This window comes from Urocitellus parryii, chromosome 1, assembly GCF_045843805.1.
Source record: "Urocitellus parryii isolate mUroPar1 chromosome 1, mUroPar1.hap1, whole genome shotgun sequence".
In the NCBI taxonomy this organism is placed as follows: Eukaryota; Metazoa; Chordata; class Mammalia; order Rodentia; family Sciuridae; genus Urocitellus; species Urocitellus parryii.
The window spans coordinates 242,401,316-242,421,483 of NC_135531.1; the positions used below are offsets into that span (position 1 = coordinate 242,401,316).

The following is a 20,168-nucleotide window of genomic DNA, read 5'->3' on the forward strand; positions in this document are numbered from 1 at the left end:
TCTTTAATACTTTTTCTTTCTGCAGTATTTGTTGCTTAAGGAAGTCTGTGGGTAGATAAGAGATTATTATCCCTCCTACACACCCGATTTCTTATTTACAACATTAAATCTCCATATATACAAGCACTTGGAACACTAATCCTTTTTGTTCAATCACTTTCTAAAATTCTTTGGAATTTTGTTGAAATTTTAACTTCCAATAGAACATTTTACAATTAATTATAGTTTATCCTGATTTATCTTTTAAAGCATGAGCATATCCAAAAAAGATACCTGAAGTAGATGTTTTTTTGACCAATTATTTTTCTTTGAAAACAGAATTCCATAAACTGTAAGTCTTATGTTGAAAACTAATAATGCAAAGTTATTTCTTATAAGTTTTCTGAAACACCAGGAGAAGAGCATAGACTCTGAAATGAGAAAAGCTACCCTTAATATTTGTATGCAGTGTTTGCTTCTTATTACTCTGCAAATTGCCCTTATGAATGAATGCACATCTGTAGATCATGTCAGAGACACAGTAAACATGTTATACTAATAAAGTTAACCAGTTGAAAATTTCGTCTGAATGAACAGATCAATAGTTAAAGATTTTTAAACTCCTATAAAATGCATCCAAACAAGTTAACATAAATTTTATGAAACCTTTATATCCCTTTTATTTGCAATTAAAATGTTCTCTCAAATGCAATAAATGTCAGATATGCACTTGTGCAAAAAGGCTAGGCTTAAGTTATTTAAAAAATAATCAAGTGTAATTTTCATTACTACCACAATATTTACTCATTTAAAAATATAGTATAATCAAAAAAAGTAAAAATTGATGTATTTTAAAATAATTTCAGAATTTGGATGTTTAATAATATGATTTATGTTAGTCACACATTAAAAATGTTTTCCAAGTAAATTTGTTCACTTCACTATTTGGATCAATGCACTCTATCTCGGAATTATATTAACTTTTTGTTAAAATAAGAAATTGGAAAAATTACCACTAACCTTCCAAAATGCTTGTAAATATGACCTAATTATCAACTAAACATAGTACTGAGAATATATTCTGTAGGCACCAACCACTTAGAAAAAAATTCTAGCTATAATTGAGATTAGCCAAACAATCATAGGTTATTTAATCACTCCAGGGTAATTCAAAAGAAACTGATTCTGGACCCTCTGATGACTTGGTTGTAGGCACTATATTAAAATACAGAGCCAGTACAGTATCATCTGTACAGCAGAATATATGTATTTAATTCAGGGGCACTGAAATCAGAAGCACTCAACCACTGAGGCAAATCCCCAGCCCCCCTCTTTTTTTTTTTTTTTTTGGTATTTTATTTAGAGACAGGGGCTCACTGAATTGTTTAGTGCCTCAATATTGCTTGAAGCTAACTTTGAACTCATGATCCTCATGTGTCAGTCTTTGGAGCCAGTGGGATTACAGGCATGTGCCACCATGCCCAGCTCAAATATATTTTATGTACAACTCAAAAGTTATGTAAATTGTACTCTTGTATACCACTTTAATTGTAGCTATTAAGACTTTTGGCATCTTGTAATAAATATTTTAAATAAAATTAAAACCATTAGTATTCCAGAGCACAGTCACATGTAGATTGGGGGAAAAAAAAGCAAATTGGTCAAAAATTAAAACATTTACCTCTAATTTAAAAAAAGTTTATTCAGCTAAGAATAAATACACATTACTAAAATTTTCAGAATCCTGATTATTTAAAAGATTTAACTCAGAATGAAATAGGTTTTTTGCTCTAGTTTTTCTTAAACATCTTAAGAAATTGTCATGTTTCTTTTTTACTCTAAGTTACCACAAATAACCTATAATTGAAAGGAATAGAAAAAATAAAAAGGAAAAGAAAACAGAAAAAAGTGGTTTCCACATGATGTATCACCCATATATTATGAAGTAAGTTATAAATGTCATACTCAAGAGATTAAAATTATTTCCTGAAAAATTCAGCCTTACTCAGATCACAAGACAACATAATGAACCAAAAATTTCAATATAAAATGCAACAAGCAAAAGTAAATTCGACTTCACTTTCATTTGCATGTACTAACAACAGTGAATGAAAAACTAAAAACTAGTGTCTGAAACAGAAACTATATCCTATCATTTAAAAAGAAGAAGAAATGATGCATGGTGTGATAGGAGACTCAATTTAACAGGAAGGGAAAGAAGATATCCTGTGTTCTGTGGATTTTTTTTTTTTTTAAGACGCTAGAAAATGAACAAGGCTTGTTGGAGGAATAGTGGAAAAGTTCAATCTCAACACAATATCTGCCAAATTAGATAGTCTACACATAAAACTAAATGGCTTGAAGGTATACAGAATTCTGCATAGAAATTACTTCCTTACAAAAGCAACATTTTAAAAATTAAATGATTTCTTAATATTCCAGTGATGAAACATCAACTTGAGGAAAAGCTTTTTTTTTCCTTTTCTTTTTCTTTAATATTTAATTTGTTCTCTAAACTCATCTTTTCAAAGCCTCTAAGGAAGCTTCCTTGAGAATAGCATGTTAATCAACCACACTGGGGTTGGGGGTCAACTTAGTTTCTTGAAGTAGAGAAAGACGGTCCAAAACTCAAGTGACTGTCCAATATCATGTGATGTTGAAAACAGTCCATGCCATTGACTCCTGTTTAGTTTTAATCTTTATGGGGAAAAAATATGCTCCAATATGCAGCTCTAATTGTGTTCCCTAAGCGTAGTTTATTTGAATTAGTAAAGCCTTTTACTAATAAGTTACATGAGGCAACTTGAAAAATCTTCAGTTTCTCAAACTAAATAACTATGCACTAAAAATCTGCTTTTCCTAAATCCCCAGTCTTCTTCAAACTATGCATTTAAAACGTAACTCAAGATCATACATTTAATTATTTTACAAAACTTAAGAAGACCTTGAGATATTGATATTTTTATTAATGCTTTGTTATTAATCTTGAAATTATATATAGGTTTTTGTTTTGGTTTATGCACATAAAAGTAAAATTTCACCTGGCCTTCATTTGGAAAAGCACTTGAGACATTTAGAATGAGTTAGCATTGGAATTTTCATTTGGTTTTAAGTACATTAGATCCAAATTTTAAATTTTCTACCTTTCTCTTACATATTCCTATAAGCAAAATTAAATAAAAAAATGTATCATATTTTTATGGAAAAGAACTATATTTTCATGTAACCAATAAAGCAAAGATAATATCTTGGTTTCATTGATTTAAATTTGTTTGACATTTTTTTCTATTATGAATGAAAGTTCCTTTAATTTCAAACTACAAATTTGGTAATCAAGACATTGACTATATGAAAATTATATGCGTGTTACTATTAGTACGTTGGCATTGAAGGAAGTGTTATGTATTTTTTTTATTAAGTATTACGTACTTTAAAAGTGCAAATCTAAATGATTTCCTCATGATATCTTTCTGTCCTCACATACATGCATGGAAACTTCCTTTTTTTAGGAAGTTTTGACATTCTGAGTCTGTCTCAAGGACAGCTTACTCACACTCAAGTAAATGAACAAAAAAGATGAAATGGAGATAGTATATGATTGACAAATAGAGTAATTTGCATGGTAGATACATTTTCTTAGCAAGGAGAATGATTTTTGTTTTCTCTTTTCCTAAAACAAAAAATGTAAATTTATCTGAGACATTTGTAATAGAATATACATAAGAAAATTATCCATAATAATATCCACCTGAGTTTTTAAGTATAGAAAAATAGCAACCTCCTACCTCCATCTCCAGATCCTGATCCTGCATCTGGTAGGAGAAAAAAAAAATAAAACAGAATTTTTATTCACTGGAAAAAAATATTTTATAATTTGACATCTCAAAGTTCAAGTTTACTTTCTTAGTCTAAACCTGTAATATCATTGTGAAAATTACTGATAATTAATCTGATAATGTATAGTCACACCTATTTGTCAATTACTACTAACATAATTACATAAAATTAGTTTCCTATCACTTTTGTTCTTAAAGTTTATAAAAAAAAAATCCACCTTTAGGAAAATTTCTAAACTTAACTGTACAAAATTCCTCAGATTTTTACTTTAATCAGGCTAAATTTGAAAACTTTAGCAACATAAAAATTAAAAATGAATGGCTTTAACAATAAGTTTTCAAAATTAAACAGTCCAAAAAACTAAGTGTTTAAAAACTGAACAAATAGCAAATAAACTCATAGGCAAGGCTTATATTCTTGAAAATTTCACATGACCAAAGAGAAAACGTTTAAAGATAAAACTTTTTATACACTTGATAATGTTTAACAAATACCACAATTGTTGATACTTCTATCTATAAATAAATTGTACTTTGTTTTTGAAATAAAGAAAGGAATAAACTTAACTTGCATCTTTGGGTTTAAAATTGGGTATATATTAAGTGATGTTGGAAGAAAAAAATCACCCCCTTCTGAATTTCTCTTTCTCTACTTCTCTCCCACCTCTTCCACATGACTAAAATTGACCAAAGTTGTCCGAGAACTCAGAAATACCCAGTTTTCTAGTTTTAGTCAAGACCACTGAGTTTCCACTTGCTTTTACTTAGCACATGTAGACATCACCTTCCCTCTGCATCCTAACTTCTTCACATTCTAAATACATTGAATTTTGTATTTGTAAAGTTAGTAATAGGAGTATGATTAACATTGAAATCCTCTGTCTGATGTACCATCATCCCACATTGAAATCTCAAGTCTTATATCCAATGTTACTTCTATGAATTTTTACTTGATGTTTTAGTTATATTGAAATAAAACTTTACTTCTGTTGGTCTGCCTCCATGACATATTATTGAGAGACACTACAGAGAAAGTAGCATGGTGAATGAAAAATCCAAAGAAAGTTGACAAATGGAAGAACACATGCCTCCCTAATAGTCCTCCATGTTACAGCATTAAAACCGCCTGGAAGGAGCAGCAGTGAAATTGTTAGACTTAGTGGAGACTCACATTAAGTAAATTCACAGGTTCTGAGACTGTATGACATCAAAATGTTGATTCATTAGACATATGCTAATGTGATGGTATATATCTTTCTTTAAAGGCGAGCTAATTTGTGAAATCAATTTATAATAAAAATATTTCTTGTAAATATAGAACCATACAAATAGTTTAATCATGTTTACATGATATAATGATAACAGATCAATAAAAACTTGATCTGTTATTATCTCCATCATTGGAGAATATTCTTGCCAACTGGACTGATAATCATAAGTCTCAACATCATTTCTTTTGGACAAATAGTTGCACAAATAGTCCATATTTGCTAAATTTCCTTTTAGTATTCTTTCACAGATAAAATTTATTGACTTTATTTGAATTAATTTAGAAATTTATTTCCATATTATTTGTATTCATCAGGAACAAAATCACAAGTTATAGTATTATAGTGCTAATACATCTACTATATTTAAGTTGAATGTATACTTTGTCATTTTCTATTAAACTCATAAACTGTGTACATTCAGGCAATGTATGGGCCATTCTTCTATACTTACATGCACATAAGAGAAAATGCCCAAAAGCTTATGGGTTCCCAGCTCTAAACATCACTCAACGAATGACATAGGAATGTTATTTAAATTTCCTAAACTTTTCTTCTATTTAATGGGCATAATGATACCTATCTCATTGGACTATTTTGAGGCTAACGGTAAAATAGCTTATTTTAAATGTTTAAGCACAGTCTAGAACATTATAATATGTTGAATAAACATCTTGCACATTAACTGATAGGTTTTCTAATAAACGTGGCTGTGGGAAATCAGAAAAAAAGTGGCAGTAGTATTATGGCTTGTGTTTTCCATGTATGTTTCTAAATATTCAAGGGACATGGTCCTTAAGACAATTCATGTTTGATTTGACTCCAGATAAAGAGCTGGGGAAGAAAGCAGAAAAAGACTGGGACAATGAACCCATTCAGTCCATGGCATCATTAGAAAATAGGGAAAACTTTAATGTTTTTTCAATTATAAGATGAGTCATCTTGGCAAACCAGAGATCAGCAGCCTACTAAGGACTTATGAGGATGACAGAATACCTATGAAAAAATGTTATGTTACTGGATCTGAATCTGGGCTCCTAGTTAATGCATTTCCCACAAGGCAAAAAGTTAAAGTGACAGTGAGATCGTGAGGAGACTGTCCAGTAGAAAAAAAATATTTTGTGGACAAAAAACAAAATATATCTAAGTTCAATGAAATAAAATTAACATAAAATTATATATTCTGTGACCTTTTTATTCCTACAGATCACAATTTGCCACCTTCAGTCAGTGTCAAATAGTCATAAAAAATAAATGGAAAATCTATGAAGAAAAAAGCATGAAAAACTCTTTCAGATAAAAGAATTCCGATCTTCAATTTATTTACAGCTAAACGTGTTTAATTGAAATTATTTTTGTATTTGCCTCATCTCTCAAATCAAAAATATTTTTGATTTGCTAGTCAGAGGAAAATGCATTCAGCAGAACTAGCTTACTAATTGAATCCTGTGGAATCTAAGTGTGTGAATGAGCTCAGGACAGCTTACTCAATTGTGATTACATTTTCAACTTGGCTAAGTGTTTATTTCCATAGTATCATCCAGCACATCAGGGACTAGAAAGAAAAGACTTGAATGAATCAGGAGAATATGATTGTGTGCACTCCTAAGAGGCTGGCAAGTCAGAAAGACAGGTCTTAGCTAACAAATATAATTTGCCACAACCTTAATTTCTGGTCTATTGTTAGACTGTTGCCTCATTTGAGGATTGTCAGAGAATCACAGATATACGCCCTGCCATGAAGGAGCAAATCCTTTCCTCGATATTCTGGGACTTGCCTATACTTTTCCTGGTTTCTGGGAGACTAAGTTTCTTTTATTTTTTTTTAATTCCATTTGGCCTAAAGTGTTATTTTTCATTTTTTGTTCCTTTAGTATGGCTGACTGAATTTTCACACAATTAGTTTGCTTCTTGCCTTTCTTTCTGTTTTTCCCACCTCTATTATGAGAGCAACAGGGGTGTCTCCTTCTCTCCCCACTGTACTTGGGAAGCCCATGAGGCTCATGCATTGCTGTCACTTTTATTTGTTACTATTCACTCAAGACCAAGGGTGCACTAGTAATAAAAAGCAGCAAAGCACCTATCCACACTGCCTCGTGATGCTTATTCAGAAAGGGCATTTACATCTAGAGGCATAGGGCCTAGAATCATTAAGGAGAAAAGACTACTTAACCAAAACCAAATCCAAAAGCCTGCACATCAGTGTGAGAAATAGCACCAACTCTCTTCTGGTCAGTGTGAGAAACCTTGGTTGTCATGAGTACATCTCAGAATATTATTAACCATTAACAATCAATGGGCAGAAGACAATCTAAGGAATATGAGACTTTTCTCCTTGTTCCTTTTCCACTCTTTCCCAGACACCAAACACACATCCTTTAACTTAATGTGCTAAACAGAAATAACTTCTATCTAAGAGGAACTTTTCAATAAAATAGGTCTATCCCAAAACCATTTTCTATTTATACCATTGGAAAAAGTTCATTTTACATCATTATTATTATTCCTCAATAAATTTACATAAGTCAAATTCTCAGAAATTATGACTTTCCAGAAAGATCCCCATTTGCCATTAAGGATGACTCTTATGAGACACGGAAGTTTCTTTAATACAAGTACCAATGATAAAATCTAACCCAAAGACTCAGCTCGATTTTAAAGAATAGTTTTGTCAAGCTGGGCTTGCACCCCTCTATTTTTTTTCGGCTGTAATGCTGTTAAGCTTTAACAACCACTGCACAAAAGGAAAACATGGAAAGCTAATGAGCATGTGACATCACTCTCCCCCTTTATTTATATCATCCTTCGTATAACAGCTAAAAAGCTTTATAAAATCCCAAGTTAACTGTCAGAAAAGACAAATGTCATTATCAATTATATCTACCACCAATACATTCTTCAATATAATCTGCTAAATGGTAAGAAGAGCATTTTGTTGAGCTGCTAATGTTAGGTATTAACTTCAGAACTTAAACCTTCAAAGAAGATGCCCTCCAGGACATAGCTATATTTATCTAAACAAACAAGAAAACAAACAAAGTTTATGCTTGCATAGATAGATTTCTACGTATTTGGTACCTGAGCAGTCAATCAAGATTTCCACTTATACATATTAAACTATCTGTACCTTATTCAATAACATATTATTTAATTCTGCCAATGTCCTTATGACACAATTTCTTTTTTGTTCAGAGTGATTAAAATGTAAAGAGACAATAAGAATTAGTGCAATATTTTGTACCAAAGAATAAGTGGCTCGTCTAGTCAATATGGAGTCTGAATTATTTATTTGAAGACAATAGGAAACACAAGACATGATTTTTGGATTCAGAATCCATAAGAAGGTCTCAGGGAGGGTCACATACATACCTGTGGCACACGATCCTTCTGATACCACAAGTATCTCACTCTGCTGTTTGCACGCAGCCTGCCGCAGGTAACACTCGTTCTGGTAGCTCTCCCCATTGGAGCCACACACAGGCACATAGTCACTGTTGCACTGGAGAACACAGATGGAAGCTAATGTTTAGTACTGGAGTCAGCATCCCTCTGAAACCCTGAACAGAAATAACAACTTACAAAACAAACCATTGTCTTCAGTTTCAGTGATGCCATTTTATCCTATAAGTCTTTAATCTTGTGAGTGTATCTCTTAAAGTTAAACAAAGGCTGTGTCAAATCAGCCAAACAGTGATTTTATTTAGAGTGGAGTAACAAGATGTATCTAAATTGATCAGTTGATCAAAAACAAAGTGACTGAATCAGTTGCATGCAAAACATAAGACAACAAATGTACCCATGCTATTTAATATTGTTTTTCTGACTTTGAAGAAAAAAATCAAAACAATATAATATTCAAGATATTGAAAACAAGGTAATGCTTATCTGTGTGGGGAGCAGAAGGATGTAGCTAAGATACTAAAAATGTTCTTGTTTTTTTTCCTATTGAATTTTAATCATTGCAAATTTCTGAATACTCAGATGAGATACTGACTTATTAGTTCATTTTATGTAACTTTCCAGCATTGGATATTGATGTCGATATAGTCTAGCAACAGACTAAGGATTGCAGAGAAAAAAAATTAAAGAAATCTGAACTATATGTAAACTTTAGTGACAATTCCAAAACATGCCTATTAATATATATTTCAGAAAGAGAAAAGTTAATTTTTAAAAACAACCTCATTGCCAAAAAGTACACATTTTTACAAGGGAAATTAGGCAACCTACCGGGTATAGTCATCATAATATAATCACACTCCAAGGCATTAGAGATACTTGGCTGTGTCCTATACCTGCTAATTACACCAGGGATGTGATTATCTCATGATTACTACTACTGATACACTTCATTGTTTAATTATAACAAATGTAATGATCAAGATGATTATTTATAAATGCTTACCTATGCCAGAAACTAAGGAAGGAAAATCATTCATAGATTCATGCAAAAACACTTTTTTCTACTTTTATTTGTATTTGGACTGTTAATGTGCTGTAAATGTACAAAACATACAAAATAAATCAACGATTTAGTGAGGTCACTAAGAAGGTTTTCATATATATGTGATACTAAACCTAAAACTCTATAATAATTAAACATAGACTATAATAAGTAAACATAGGATTTATGTACACAAATGAACTCTTAATAAGGTGAGAATCCAATTGATAAAAACCTGAGATGCATTTATGCTCTAATTTCTCATCATGTCTATAGTTCTTATTCCCAATCAAGTCTTGCTCTTTGCCTTTATGTAAAATAGCTTAGTCATCCTGACAAATTTATAAATGGTATAAATCAATGTTCTCTGAAATGAATTATGAGTCTTCCTTTTTATCACTGAATAACTTAAATATTATATTTTGCTAACTATGATCTACTTTCCTCTATACAGTAAATCCAAATTGTGTGGCAATAACTGTTAACAGGAAGATTTTGTACATATTTTAGAAATCTTCTTCATCTTTCTATGATTTATAATTGTAGGCACTCTATGTAATAATTCCTTTCCACAGTTATACCTTTCATTTCCAGACACTGTTTATTTATGTCATTAGATTTTATAAACACTAATTTGATTAAAACTTTTGGCTGATCTTTCATTAATTTTTAGGGCAATGAGCAATTTACTTCTGATTGGATGATACCTGTGTAAGAGCTTTCACAGGATAGATGGATGGATGGGTAGACAGACAGACTGCCCTGTTTAAGAGATGTCTTCCACAGGTGCAAGATATGTATATATATCTTGCACCTGAATACTGACCTACCATAGGAGTGAGCATCTCCTCTGCTACTCAAGACAGAAGGCAAGAACAAAATGTGAGCAAAGAGCTGAATTTTCCAATGAGCAGTACTGAAGGGAAAACAAATAAAGGGGACCTGTGCTCATGCCAGAACCATGGCCAGGAAGGCAAGTGAATGGATAGGTGCTTGATACACATGCTATGTTTAGGACCTGGGATGAAAGAAGGTTAGAAGGATTTATGGGGCTTGCTAACACTGTGATGGACTCTGAGCACATGGAGGAGAGATGGGAAAGAAGGCAACAGCTGGTAATGTTATTGCCAACAGACTTGCTAACCCTTTCAGTAGACACATGAGAGTCAAAATTGCAATGGACAGCTAAACCCATGTGTGGGTCCTGAGATTCTTTGCCACTGACTATCTTTCAATCTCTATTTTACCCCCAATTAAAATACTTCAAGTGCAGATTATTTGGGTCCACATTTTCTTCTGTCCCATCCTTAAAAATTTCTCTATTTGGCCTTCTCATGTACTTCTGCAGAATACTCAAAAGAAGAGTCAGTGGACCTGGAGTGGGGAGTGGGAAGTATTTATTATCTCTGTCAAGTGCTATTACACAATGCTGATATGCATCTTAAAATATCGAATAAACTGATAAAGTGTTCATATGTCGTTTCTGAGAAATGTAGTAAGCCAAATGTGAACAGTTCTAAAACAAGAGCTGCCAAGTTCCATGCACAAGCCAAGGGGAGATTTGTACAGAGCTGAAAAGAGCTTAACTGTAGATTATCACCCCAATGCTTTGGGCCTTTAGTACCATGACTTGCACTCATAACAAGAATAACACAGAAGGGGGCATGTCTAGATCATTTGCATTCAAGAGTGGGGGTCAAGTGCTAGGTCTTCCTATTTCCCTGTCTTGATGTATACCTTATTTATATTACTCAAAAATTAAATATTTAACAAGATTATAGTTTAGTTTCTTCTTTTGAAATTGTTAACTGGGATAATTGAGGAAATAAAAAAGTTATGCTCTTAAAATAGGGAATACTTTGGAAATCTCATTATAATAAGAAATGTAAATTATTTGGCTTTTATGACATGTATTTTAGCTAGCAGTTACAATCTAACATTAACACCAAAACAGGGGATTTCTAGAGTTAGGGAAAAAAAAAAGCAAGATAACAGCATGAAAATATGCTAAACCCTATATTAAAATATACAAAATTATTGGAAATAGTTTTGATTATTAATGATGATATTGCTCAGTTTTAGGTGAAGGGACAAATTCAGATGGTTAGTGACTTGCTAAAGTCTACCTTGTTGGATGGTTAAAAAAAAAAAATACCAAGATTCAAACCCAGATGGTTAGGTCCATAGATGTATGTGTTGGGCAAACTTCCTCACAGAAAAAAAAGTGATTCTATTTTGCCTAAGATGTTTTTAAAATCTCAAGTTTATTTTCTAAATATGTGTTTTTCAATAGAATGATTTTGTTCCAAATTTCTTCATCATTTATGATATCAGCGATCTACCACACCAGCAGATTCAATAACTTGGTATAATGGAATATATGGAATTCATTTCTGCTACAAAGGAATAAAAATTATGTTAAAAGTATTTCATATGGTTTATTGCTTATTTGGTTAATAGGAGTTTTTAGTTGAAATTTCAGCATCTAGAAGCTATGTATGACTTATGTTTTATATATTGTCGGCACCTTCCACAGAGTCTGGCATGTAGAAGGTGCTCAACAGATGTTAAGTGAATTCTGTTATATTCCCAGTTGTCAAAGGCTTAGGAAGAATGGCTTGGAATATGGTATATTTCTCTTCCAAGAAAGAAATTGATAAAAAAACTTGCATATGTTGCAGTCCTTTGACCATTCTATAAGCAACTTTTACTTCCCTGTGGCTGAATTTCCTTGAATGTAAAAATTTTACTCTTCAAGAATGGGCAGACCTATGATTATGGTGACAGGGACTCTGTGTGGCTTCCTGAGTTAGGTCATTTAAAGAAATCCCTTCCCCCAGCATATTTTCCCTTGAGTATCAGCCTCTGTGTTATGAGAAAGGCTAAAGTAGCCCATATAGAGATCAACATGGAGCAAAACAAGGTCCCCTACTGGTACGCAGATATAATTAAAACCCTGAGATGCACAGAGCACCTCGCCTTTGAGTGAGCTCAGCTAATGGCAAAGAAAGCAGAGATGAAATGTTTCCATTGAGCCTTATCCAAAGTGAAGATTCATACACACAAAAAAAGTCCATTGTCTTTTGCTTCTAAGCTCTGCGCATTCTGTTATACAGTCCTAGTAATGAGACGTTTGTAGATCTAAAGCATGGTTTGTTGAATAAAAATATTTAATATTTGAATTAGATAAAATCTGAAAATAAGGCTTCATTATATTTTAAAATTATAAGGTGATTATTGATCATTGTATGATGAGCACTAGTAACTATATCCAATCTTCTCTTTCTTTCTCCCTCCCTTCCTTCCTTACTTCTTGCCTTCCTTTCTTCTCTTAATCTATTATTCACCTATCTACTGTATTTAATTTTTCACTGTCAAAATTGATTTACAAGATTGATCATCATATTATTTGGTATATAGACTGGAAAACTGGATGCAAGAGATTGCCATTTTTGTAATTTATATAATCACTTGAGAAATAGTTGTATAGATTGAGTATTTGTTATCCAAAATGCCTGGGACAAGAATTCTTTCATATTTTATAGGGTTTGGGGGATTTTGGAATACTGGCATAGACATTGCCCTGTAAACATCCCCAGACCAAAAGTCTGAAATCTAAAATACTCCAAAATCCAAAATTCTTTTAGTATCATATAGAACTTCAGAGCATTTTGAAGTTTGTATTATTGGATTAGGGACATTCAACCTTCATTGTTTTGTATATTAAGAATTGCCCACAAAAATCTGGCACTTTTGTCATTGATATTTTCATTTTCATGTCTAATATCTTGGGGGAAAACTGCATTTGTTGTCAGGATCTAGCTTCTTACTCAAGGATCACCACTTAATGGTGAGTTACTTACATTTATGAGCCTTGATTGATTCATATTTAAAAGGAGAAGAAAAAAATTTACCTAGTTATAAGAAATAAGTGAGATAATAGGTTTAAAGGGTAGAAATAAATTTATTTAAAATTATCTAAGTGGGATAAATGCTAATATAATCCCCCTTAGTCACTTTAGTGGGTCATTAATAATACAAATTGGAAGACATTATAGGTAACATGCATATATGGCCATTTCTCTTTAAAATTATCTCACAGCAAGAAATACTTTAGTTTGTATCTTATTTTGAAGGGAAGAATTCATGTTTCTATCTGAAAATGCAAAGGAACCAGACGTTTAGAATTGTAGGTAGAAAATTGTAGGCTTTTAGAACTTCTCACCTTTCTTCAAGTACTAGTGCAGAAAAACAAAACAAAAAAATTAAAATTCATGTGAAAGTACTGTGAGAAGACTGTATATATTCTATATTCCTGGTATATGCAAATTAATTCTTGCATATACTTTTCTATATTCCCAGTATATGCAAAATCTAAATTTTCTACTAGGAAGATATTTATTTCCTTCTGCCAGGTTGACAACTATGGCAAAACACACATTAATAGCAGTAGTGATTAAGTAGTAAATTTAAAAATTCACCTTTTAAAAATTTTACATTTTACAAATTCACATTTTTTGTTTTTATTTAAACTTGCATTCATTGACCTCTACAATCTATTCCACTCAAGATTTTTTTAAAATTAATGACAAATATATTAAAAACACAAATATCTTTCTTAATAAAAATTTTACCAGAATCTTTTGTGGCAGCTGAAAAATCAAACACAATTCCTTTAATAAGAAAAGTGGACTTTTCCATTTAGTAGCACTCATCCATTTAGAGTTCTATCTACTCTTCCCTCCCCTCAAGGTGAAATATTAGAACATGGCTTTCCATTTAAGGAATTTTCTTCTTAGTTTATTTTATACTGTTTATGAATCCATTTATTATATCTACCCTTGGTTACAAAAATAAGACAAATTTATGAGAATCACAAAGTTAAAGGGAAAATTTTCAGAAAATCCTGTGTGTGTGTGTTGGGGGGTATCTTTAATTAGTGATGTGTCTAACTTTTTTTTACTGTTAACATTTTGGGGAAGTATGAATTGGGGAGTTCTCATGTTCCATTTTCTCTTGTAGTTCATTGAAAGAACATAATTACATTGCTCAGCGTAGTGGAGTCTTTGGAAGTCTATGCATATTAAATGTGTTTTTAACACTACAGTATGGTCTTAATACTGGAGTATAGTCACAGCAGTAATCACCCATAGGAGGTAGTGCACTTTACAAATGGCACTTCTTTTACTGTGTTTCTGAGAATAAAGAAAATAAAGTCTATGAAGCTTTTAGTCTATGTAAAAGTCACTCAAACTATATTGAAATATGAATCCCCTTATATGTTTCAGTGAATGGTTAAATTCAGTCTAAGATATTTAAATTTCTTCAATTCTAAATATTACACATTAAGTCAAATGTTTAGACCAGAATTTGAGATTGACGTTTTTATTTGTTCTATAACTTCCTTTTACTTATATTCTTGGAAAGTATTCTTATCTCACCTATAGAGTTTTGTTTACATGCATATTTCCTTGTTGAATCTTATATTGATGTCACAGGATATTTTAAAAAGTAAATAATACTCAAAAGAGAATACAGAACACTCACACAACATCTATGTAATTGAAGGTATATATGATTATATGAATATTTTGAGAGGAAAAGGTTTATAATTCACACTATAGAAAGCATTTGTTAAATGATGATGATAATAACATTGAGAGTTTTATCTTCTAATAATCTAGTTTTAATGATACCTACTATACAACTTTTTCTGTATTTTAATATTTGAAAACTTTATAACACGAGACCAAGAGAATTTTCTCACATTCATGAAGTGACTTGCAATTCAATGCAATGTGCTTATTTTGATTCATGGGAGATTCAGTTCTAATTCAATGTGGTATCTACTGAAAAGTTAACACATTAATAAGGTCCATAATTTCCAAACTAGATCAGTAGTTTCAAAGTCACATTAATCAAAGATTATTTAAATATTTAATCATATTGAAAGGAGAATGAAACCCAAGACCATTAAAACAAAGAGCAATAAGTTCAAAATATGATATCCCTAGTCAAAAGGAACAAAAGTATACAGATCCACAATTTTTACTGGTCAACTATTTTGACTACTATCCCCAGTCTCTTGACTTTCAAAATGCACACTAGAAGGGACAGCATATATAAAAAGTACAACCTGAAGCTTTCTACCTCCAGTGGCATGATAAGTATGGTACACACAATTCTTCAAGAGGTGACATTTTCCTGACATCTGTTGGCTTTCTTGCCAATACTTTTGCTTGATGCCATCTTTCCTCTTAGCTCATATAGGTATAAATTGACAAGTGATGGTTGAAAAGGTTGCTTCATAGTCCCTTTAATGAATTTGAAGATGCAAAGACATCTTACCTTGAACTGACAGACGCAAGTCACAGTGTCTCCAATTCTTAAACATTCCCCATCGAATTTACAGGTGTTGGTGTCACAGAGGAAGAGATCATTTTCTCTGTCATCATAACCTCAAATTTAAAGAGAACACTCTAGTCATTAAAACGTATTAGATTCACCAAAGGACCACCTTGAATCTTTAAAAGAATTTCCCTAAACTTTAATTCCAACAACCAGGACACTCTCTACCAATAACCTCACAAGCTAGTTAAGTGATCAACAGTCATTTCCATCCTTCACAGATATTTTGTAGTCAATTTTCTTTCAATATCCTCTTTTAATAGTGCATTTCAGCTTGGGTGAATACTGACAACAGTGAATGAAAGTTTTACATTTGCTACCTAGCTTCTTTATTTTTTTTAACTTTTTTTTTGTTCATCAAATGGAAATATATATATATATATATATATATATATATATATATGAAAAAATATTTTGGAAAACTCAACATTTTGGGAAAGAGCTGGTGATGGTCTATGAGTGCTATTTTACCATTTCTCCATATTTAATTGTTCTTTTTAAGGTCTGAAACTACCCCTTATTTGGAATTTCTCCAGACAAAGAGGAAACAAAGCCCCAATAATAAAGATAAACAGGCACAGTGTATTCTGTGATGGTCTGTCTGGCTCAAATGAAGATTGATCACCTCTAAGTTAACAGGGTAGGAGGGGGATGCCAAGTTCTTGACAATCTGCCTGGAAAACCAGTTCATTCTTTTCAGTTTGTGCAGATCCCTTTAAGATAACAGGCCAATAATGAATTTCTCTATTGCCAATATTAATGTCACATTTCAGTTAGTTATTTCCCCAAATAATACCACAGTTATGGATGAAGCAAACCAGTCATGTTGGACTAAGAAGCCATCAACATTTGAAACAATTGATCTTGAAGATTATTTAATGTTCTTATAACAAAGCATCTAAAAAGTGACAAGGCACCTATGAAGTAGAGCTTATTCTTTCAAAAACAGCTTATGTGCATTCATAAACCAATAATAAATTTAAAAAACGTGAAATTTATAAAAATGTCAAATTTAGAAATCACCAAAAACATAACAAAGACCTATTGACCCAGTGTAATAGGGTTGCAATTCTCAACTTATTTTAAAAAGGATAAATTAAAAGGATGCATAATAATTTTCCTCTTGGAATTTAGATCAGTAATAACTAAGAGCTACATATTCTTTCACTTATAAGTTACAGTTAGTCATCTCCTCCTCTCAAAAGTTACATACACTTTGGCTCACATACATCCCTGAAAGTCACTTCATTCAGAGCCAGATTTAACTGTAGGAGAATTATATTTACAGAAGATGAAAAATTACATGCACACTTGCTAAAACTAGAACACACCAGACCTAGGGGACAATACCCAGGCATGTTAATGGAGTTTAAAACGCCAATGAAATCACACCACAATTCCACCTGGTATACTACAGGCTGTCATACTGAAATGCAAAGACTGCTAGGAGTGCAGCAACTTCCATCCTATGGCCCTATTTAATTAGCAGGCTTTAGCAGAGCAAAGGCTGCCAAAGCTCTTGCTTTCAGACTCTGAAGGGACCTGAACAAGTAAGAGGTGCAACAGCCCTACTCCAAACCCTGTCCGGAAATGGAGGAGTCAGAACCCACAGAGGTCAATTCACCTTCTGTCCCCCTGCATGTGAGCCTTCCCAGCCTTGGTCATACCTACTCTGACCTGGGAAATTTGTGAAGGGTTCCTTCTCAACTTCCCTCCATCACACAGGAGGTTAGGGAAGTAGAGGAGGGGTACCTTTGGACTGCAAAATCAAATACAATGTCTTTTGCAGCAAAGGAAAGAGGGAGAGAAGGGGGAGGAGAAGGAGGGAGGGAGGAAGAGAGAGAGAGAGAGAAAGAGAGAGAGAGATTGAGATTGATTGAGATTGATTCTCCTGAAACCTACTCCTTTAGAATCTAAGTGACCTGGTCTTGAATGCAAGACCATCATACTCTCTTGGCACTTTTGCCAGGAATCAGTGATTCTTCTGCAGTCACCATTTGATTTATTGCTTTCTCGCTTGTTCTTTCTCATAAAGTTATTTCTCGCTCATCCTAGTCAGACTTTTTCTCTAATGAAGGGAAATGTTCTGATTAGTGTTTCCCATAGGGTTGTTACTGTTTTCAGTGAACCCAGAAAACCATCCCGTTTAATATTTTTCAAAATCCTGGAGGCGTCAGTGTAAGTGCAAGCATTCAAAGGTTCCAGCACCTGCACTTTCTGCCCATCCCAGTAGCCCCCCCTTCACTCCCCGGAGGGGGGGCAGGAACAGCTCCCTGTTTTTTTTTCTGGATGGAGGTAGAGGGTTTCAGGTTTGGGGCGGTGGGAAACAAGAGGCTGCGTAGCGACTGGCCTATGCAGGATAGGAGAGTTCTTCTGAATGGTTTAGGGGGTCGGGTGGGGGGGCCGGGTTCTGGGCTTACCAGAGCAGTTCCAGCCGGTGGGTGTTTGGCAGTCACTTAAAGAGGTAGGGAAAGCAGCGAGCTTCACTGGGCGGGCTACAATGAGTAGCATCACCGGCAGCAGCAGCAGCCAGCAAAAGCCCTCGCAAAGTGTCCAGCTGCTGCACTGCCGCGGGGACTCCCACAGCACCATGACTAGTTCTCGCAACTCTGCAGCAGCAAACGGCTTCTGAAGAACACAGAATTTCGGGGACCAGGCAGCGGGCTACTGAGCATCCCGCGGACGGTGGCAGCAGAGACGGCGGCGGTGGCAGTGACACCCGGCGGGGAAGCAGCAGCCAAACCCGCGCATGATCTCGAGAGTTTCAGCAACATCCAGTGACCCGGCTCAGCCCGGGGAGTGAGAGGGTCCTCCGCTGAGAAGCAACTCCAGAGATGCGATAAGCTCTTGCCATAAGGAGGGGCCTCCAAGAAGCGCAGGAGACACAAGTCCAGGAGGCAAAGGAGAGGAGCCCAAGGAGGAAGGGTGGAGGGAGAGTCAAAGCGCCCCGCAGCCTAGCAGCCGCCTCTCGCGCTCTGCCGCCCGCATCCCTCTGGCGTTTGGGAAGCAGCAGGTCCTTAGCCCGCCCGGGATCACGTGGGAAGCGGCAGTCGGACGCTGATTGGTGGAGCGGGATGCAGGTCCCGAGAGGGAGGGGTCGGTGAGGAGGTGCAAGGAGGAGGCGGCCGCGGATGCCACAGATGGGCTAGCTTGCCAGGCTCTAGCCCGAATGGAGCTAGGCGCAGATAATTCATGTGAAGAAGCTCAGGCTTCAGGGTGGGCGACCCCCACACTCCTTTATACCTCTTGCTTCACTCTCCGCTCCAGGACGCCCCCTACCGAGCTCAGGGTCCAGAGTTGCGCCTCTCTTATATGCGTGACCCGGGGCTGTGAGCACCCGCCGCGGCTGGATGGCGTCTTCTTGGAGCAGGAGATGGTGGGGGTGGAGGCGGCCGAAGAGCCGCAGAAGCAGGGCAGAGAGGGGAAAGCGGGCAGGGAGAAGAGGGAGTCCTGTAGGCGCCCGGCGCTGAAGCGTGAGGGAGCGCGCCGCCTGAGCTATAAGAAAGCTGGGAATGTCGCGGCGGAGAGCCCAGGGACGTTTCTTTAGACAGTAGCTGAGAGAAGGAGAGGGTGAGAAGCGATGGTGTGAGTGTGAGAACAGCTCTGGCAGGCCTGGAAGCAGCATTTCCCACAGGAACCTGCAACCCCGAGGCTGCTCGCCACGCTGGCTCAACCAGCCTTGCAAGCTCTTTCCTCTTCCGAGTCTTTCTCTCCCTTCTTCCCTTCCTGGCCTCCCGCAGCTCCGACCCAAACCAAGGGGTGGAAGATTTGAATCCCTGTCTCCCATCACACGCTTTTCTCCAGCCCAGAGTCTGTATGTTGCTGCCACCTGGAAGGTGCTGCCAGATGTGTTTCGAAGGTCAGATTTGGTCGGGACAAGTGGTCTCAGAAGAAGGGAAGGGCTCCTCTGCATAAACCAAGGGTGGGTTCCCAGGAGCGTCCGCTGGGAAGCAGCGTCCGGGAACAGCCGGCTCACTTTAGCAGCACTGGCAGTAGCCCTGGGCGCTTTACGCAGGTCTCTCTACCTGATCACCAGTGTGACCTGGAGAGGCTAGAAGGTCTAAATTGGCAGGAGTCGCTGGCCCTGCGCGTTTCTTTATTTCGCTCCAGCGGGCACTGGGCAAAACGGCGTAGCGAGGAGACCCGCCTTCTGCCTGCTGCATTCTTCATGCAGTTAGACACACTGTTTAGCCTAATGGGTTTTTAGTCCTTAGGACCCATAGCTTTCTGGGA

At 35.3% G+C, this 20,168-nt stretch overlaps 1 protein-coding gene across 1 annotated transcript in view; it reads right to left on the reverse strand.

The window, feature by feature from the left end:
- Window positions 1–18,823, reverse strand: part of Tmeff2 (transmembrane protein with EGF like and two follistatin like domains 2) — a 234,476-nt gene extending 215,653 nt beyond the window's left edge. The window contains exons 1-4 of the mRNA XM_026389055.2: window positions 18,356–18,823; window positions 15,876–15,985; window positions 8,453–8,582; window positions 3,765–3,791 (exon numbers count right to left, since the gene is read on the reverse strand). Of these exons, the coding sequence (XP_026244840.1) occupies window positions 3,765–3,791; window positions 8,453–8,582; window positions 15,876–15,985; window positions 18,356–18,527 (439 nt within the window). The 5' untranslated portion in view covers window positions 18,528–18,823. The remainder of the gene's footprint in view (window positions 1–3,764; window positions 3,792–8,452; window positions 8,583–15,875; window positions 15,986–18,355) is intronic.
- Between the last annotated feature and the right edge of the window lie 1,345 nt (window positions 18,824–20,168).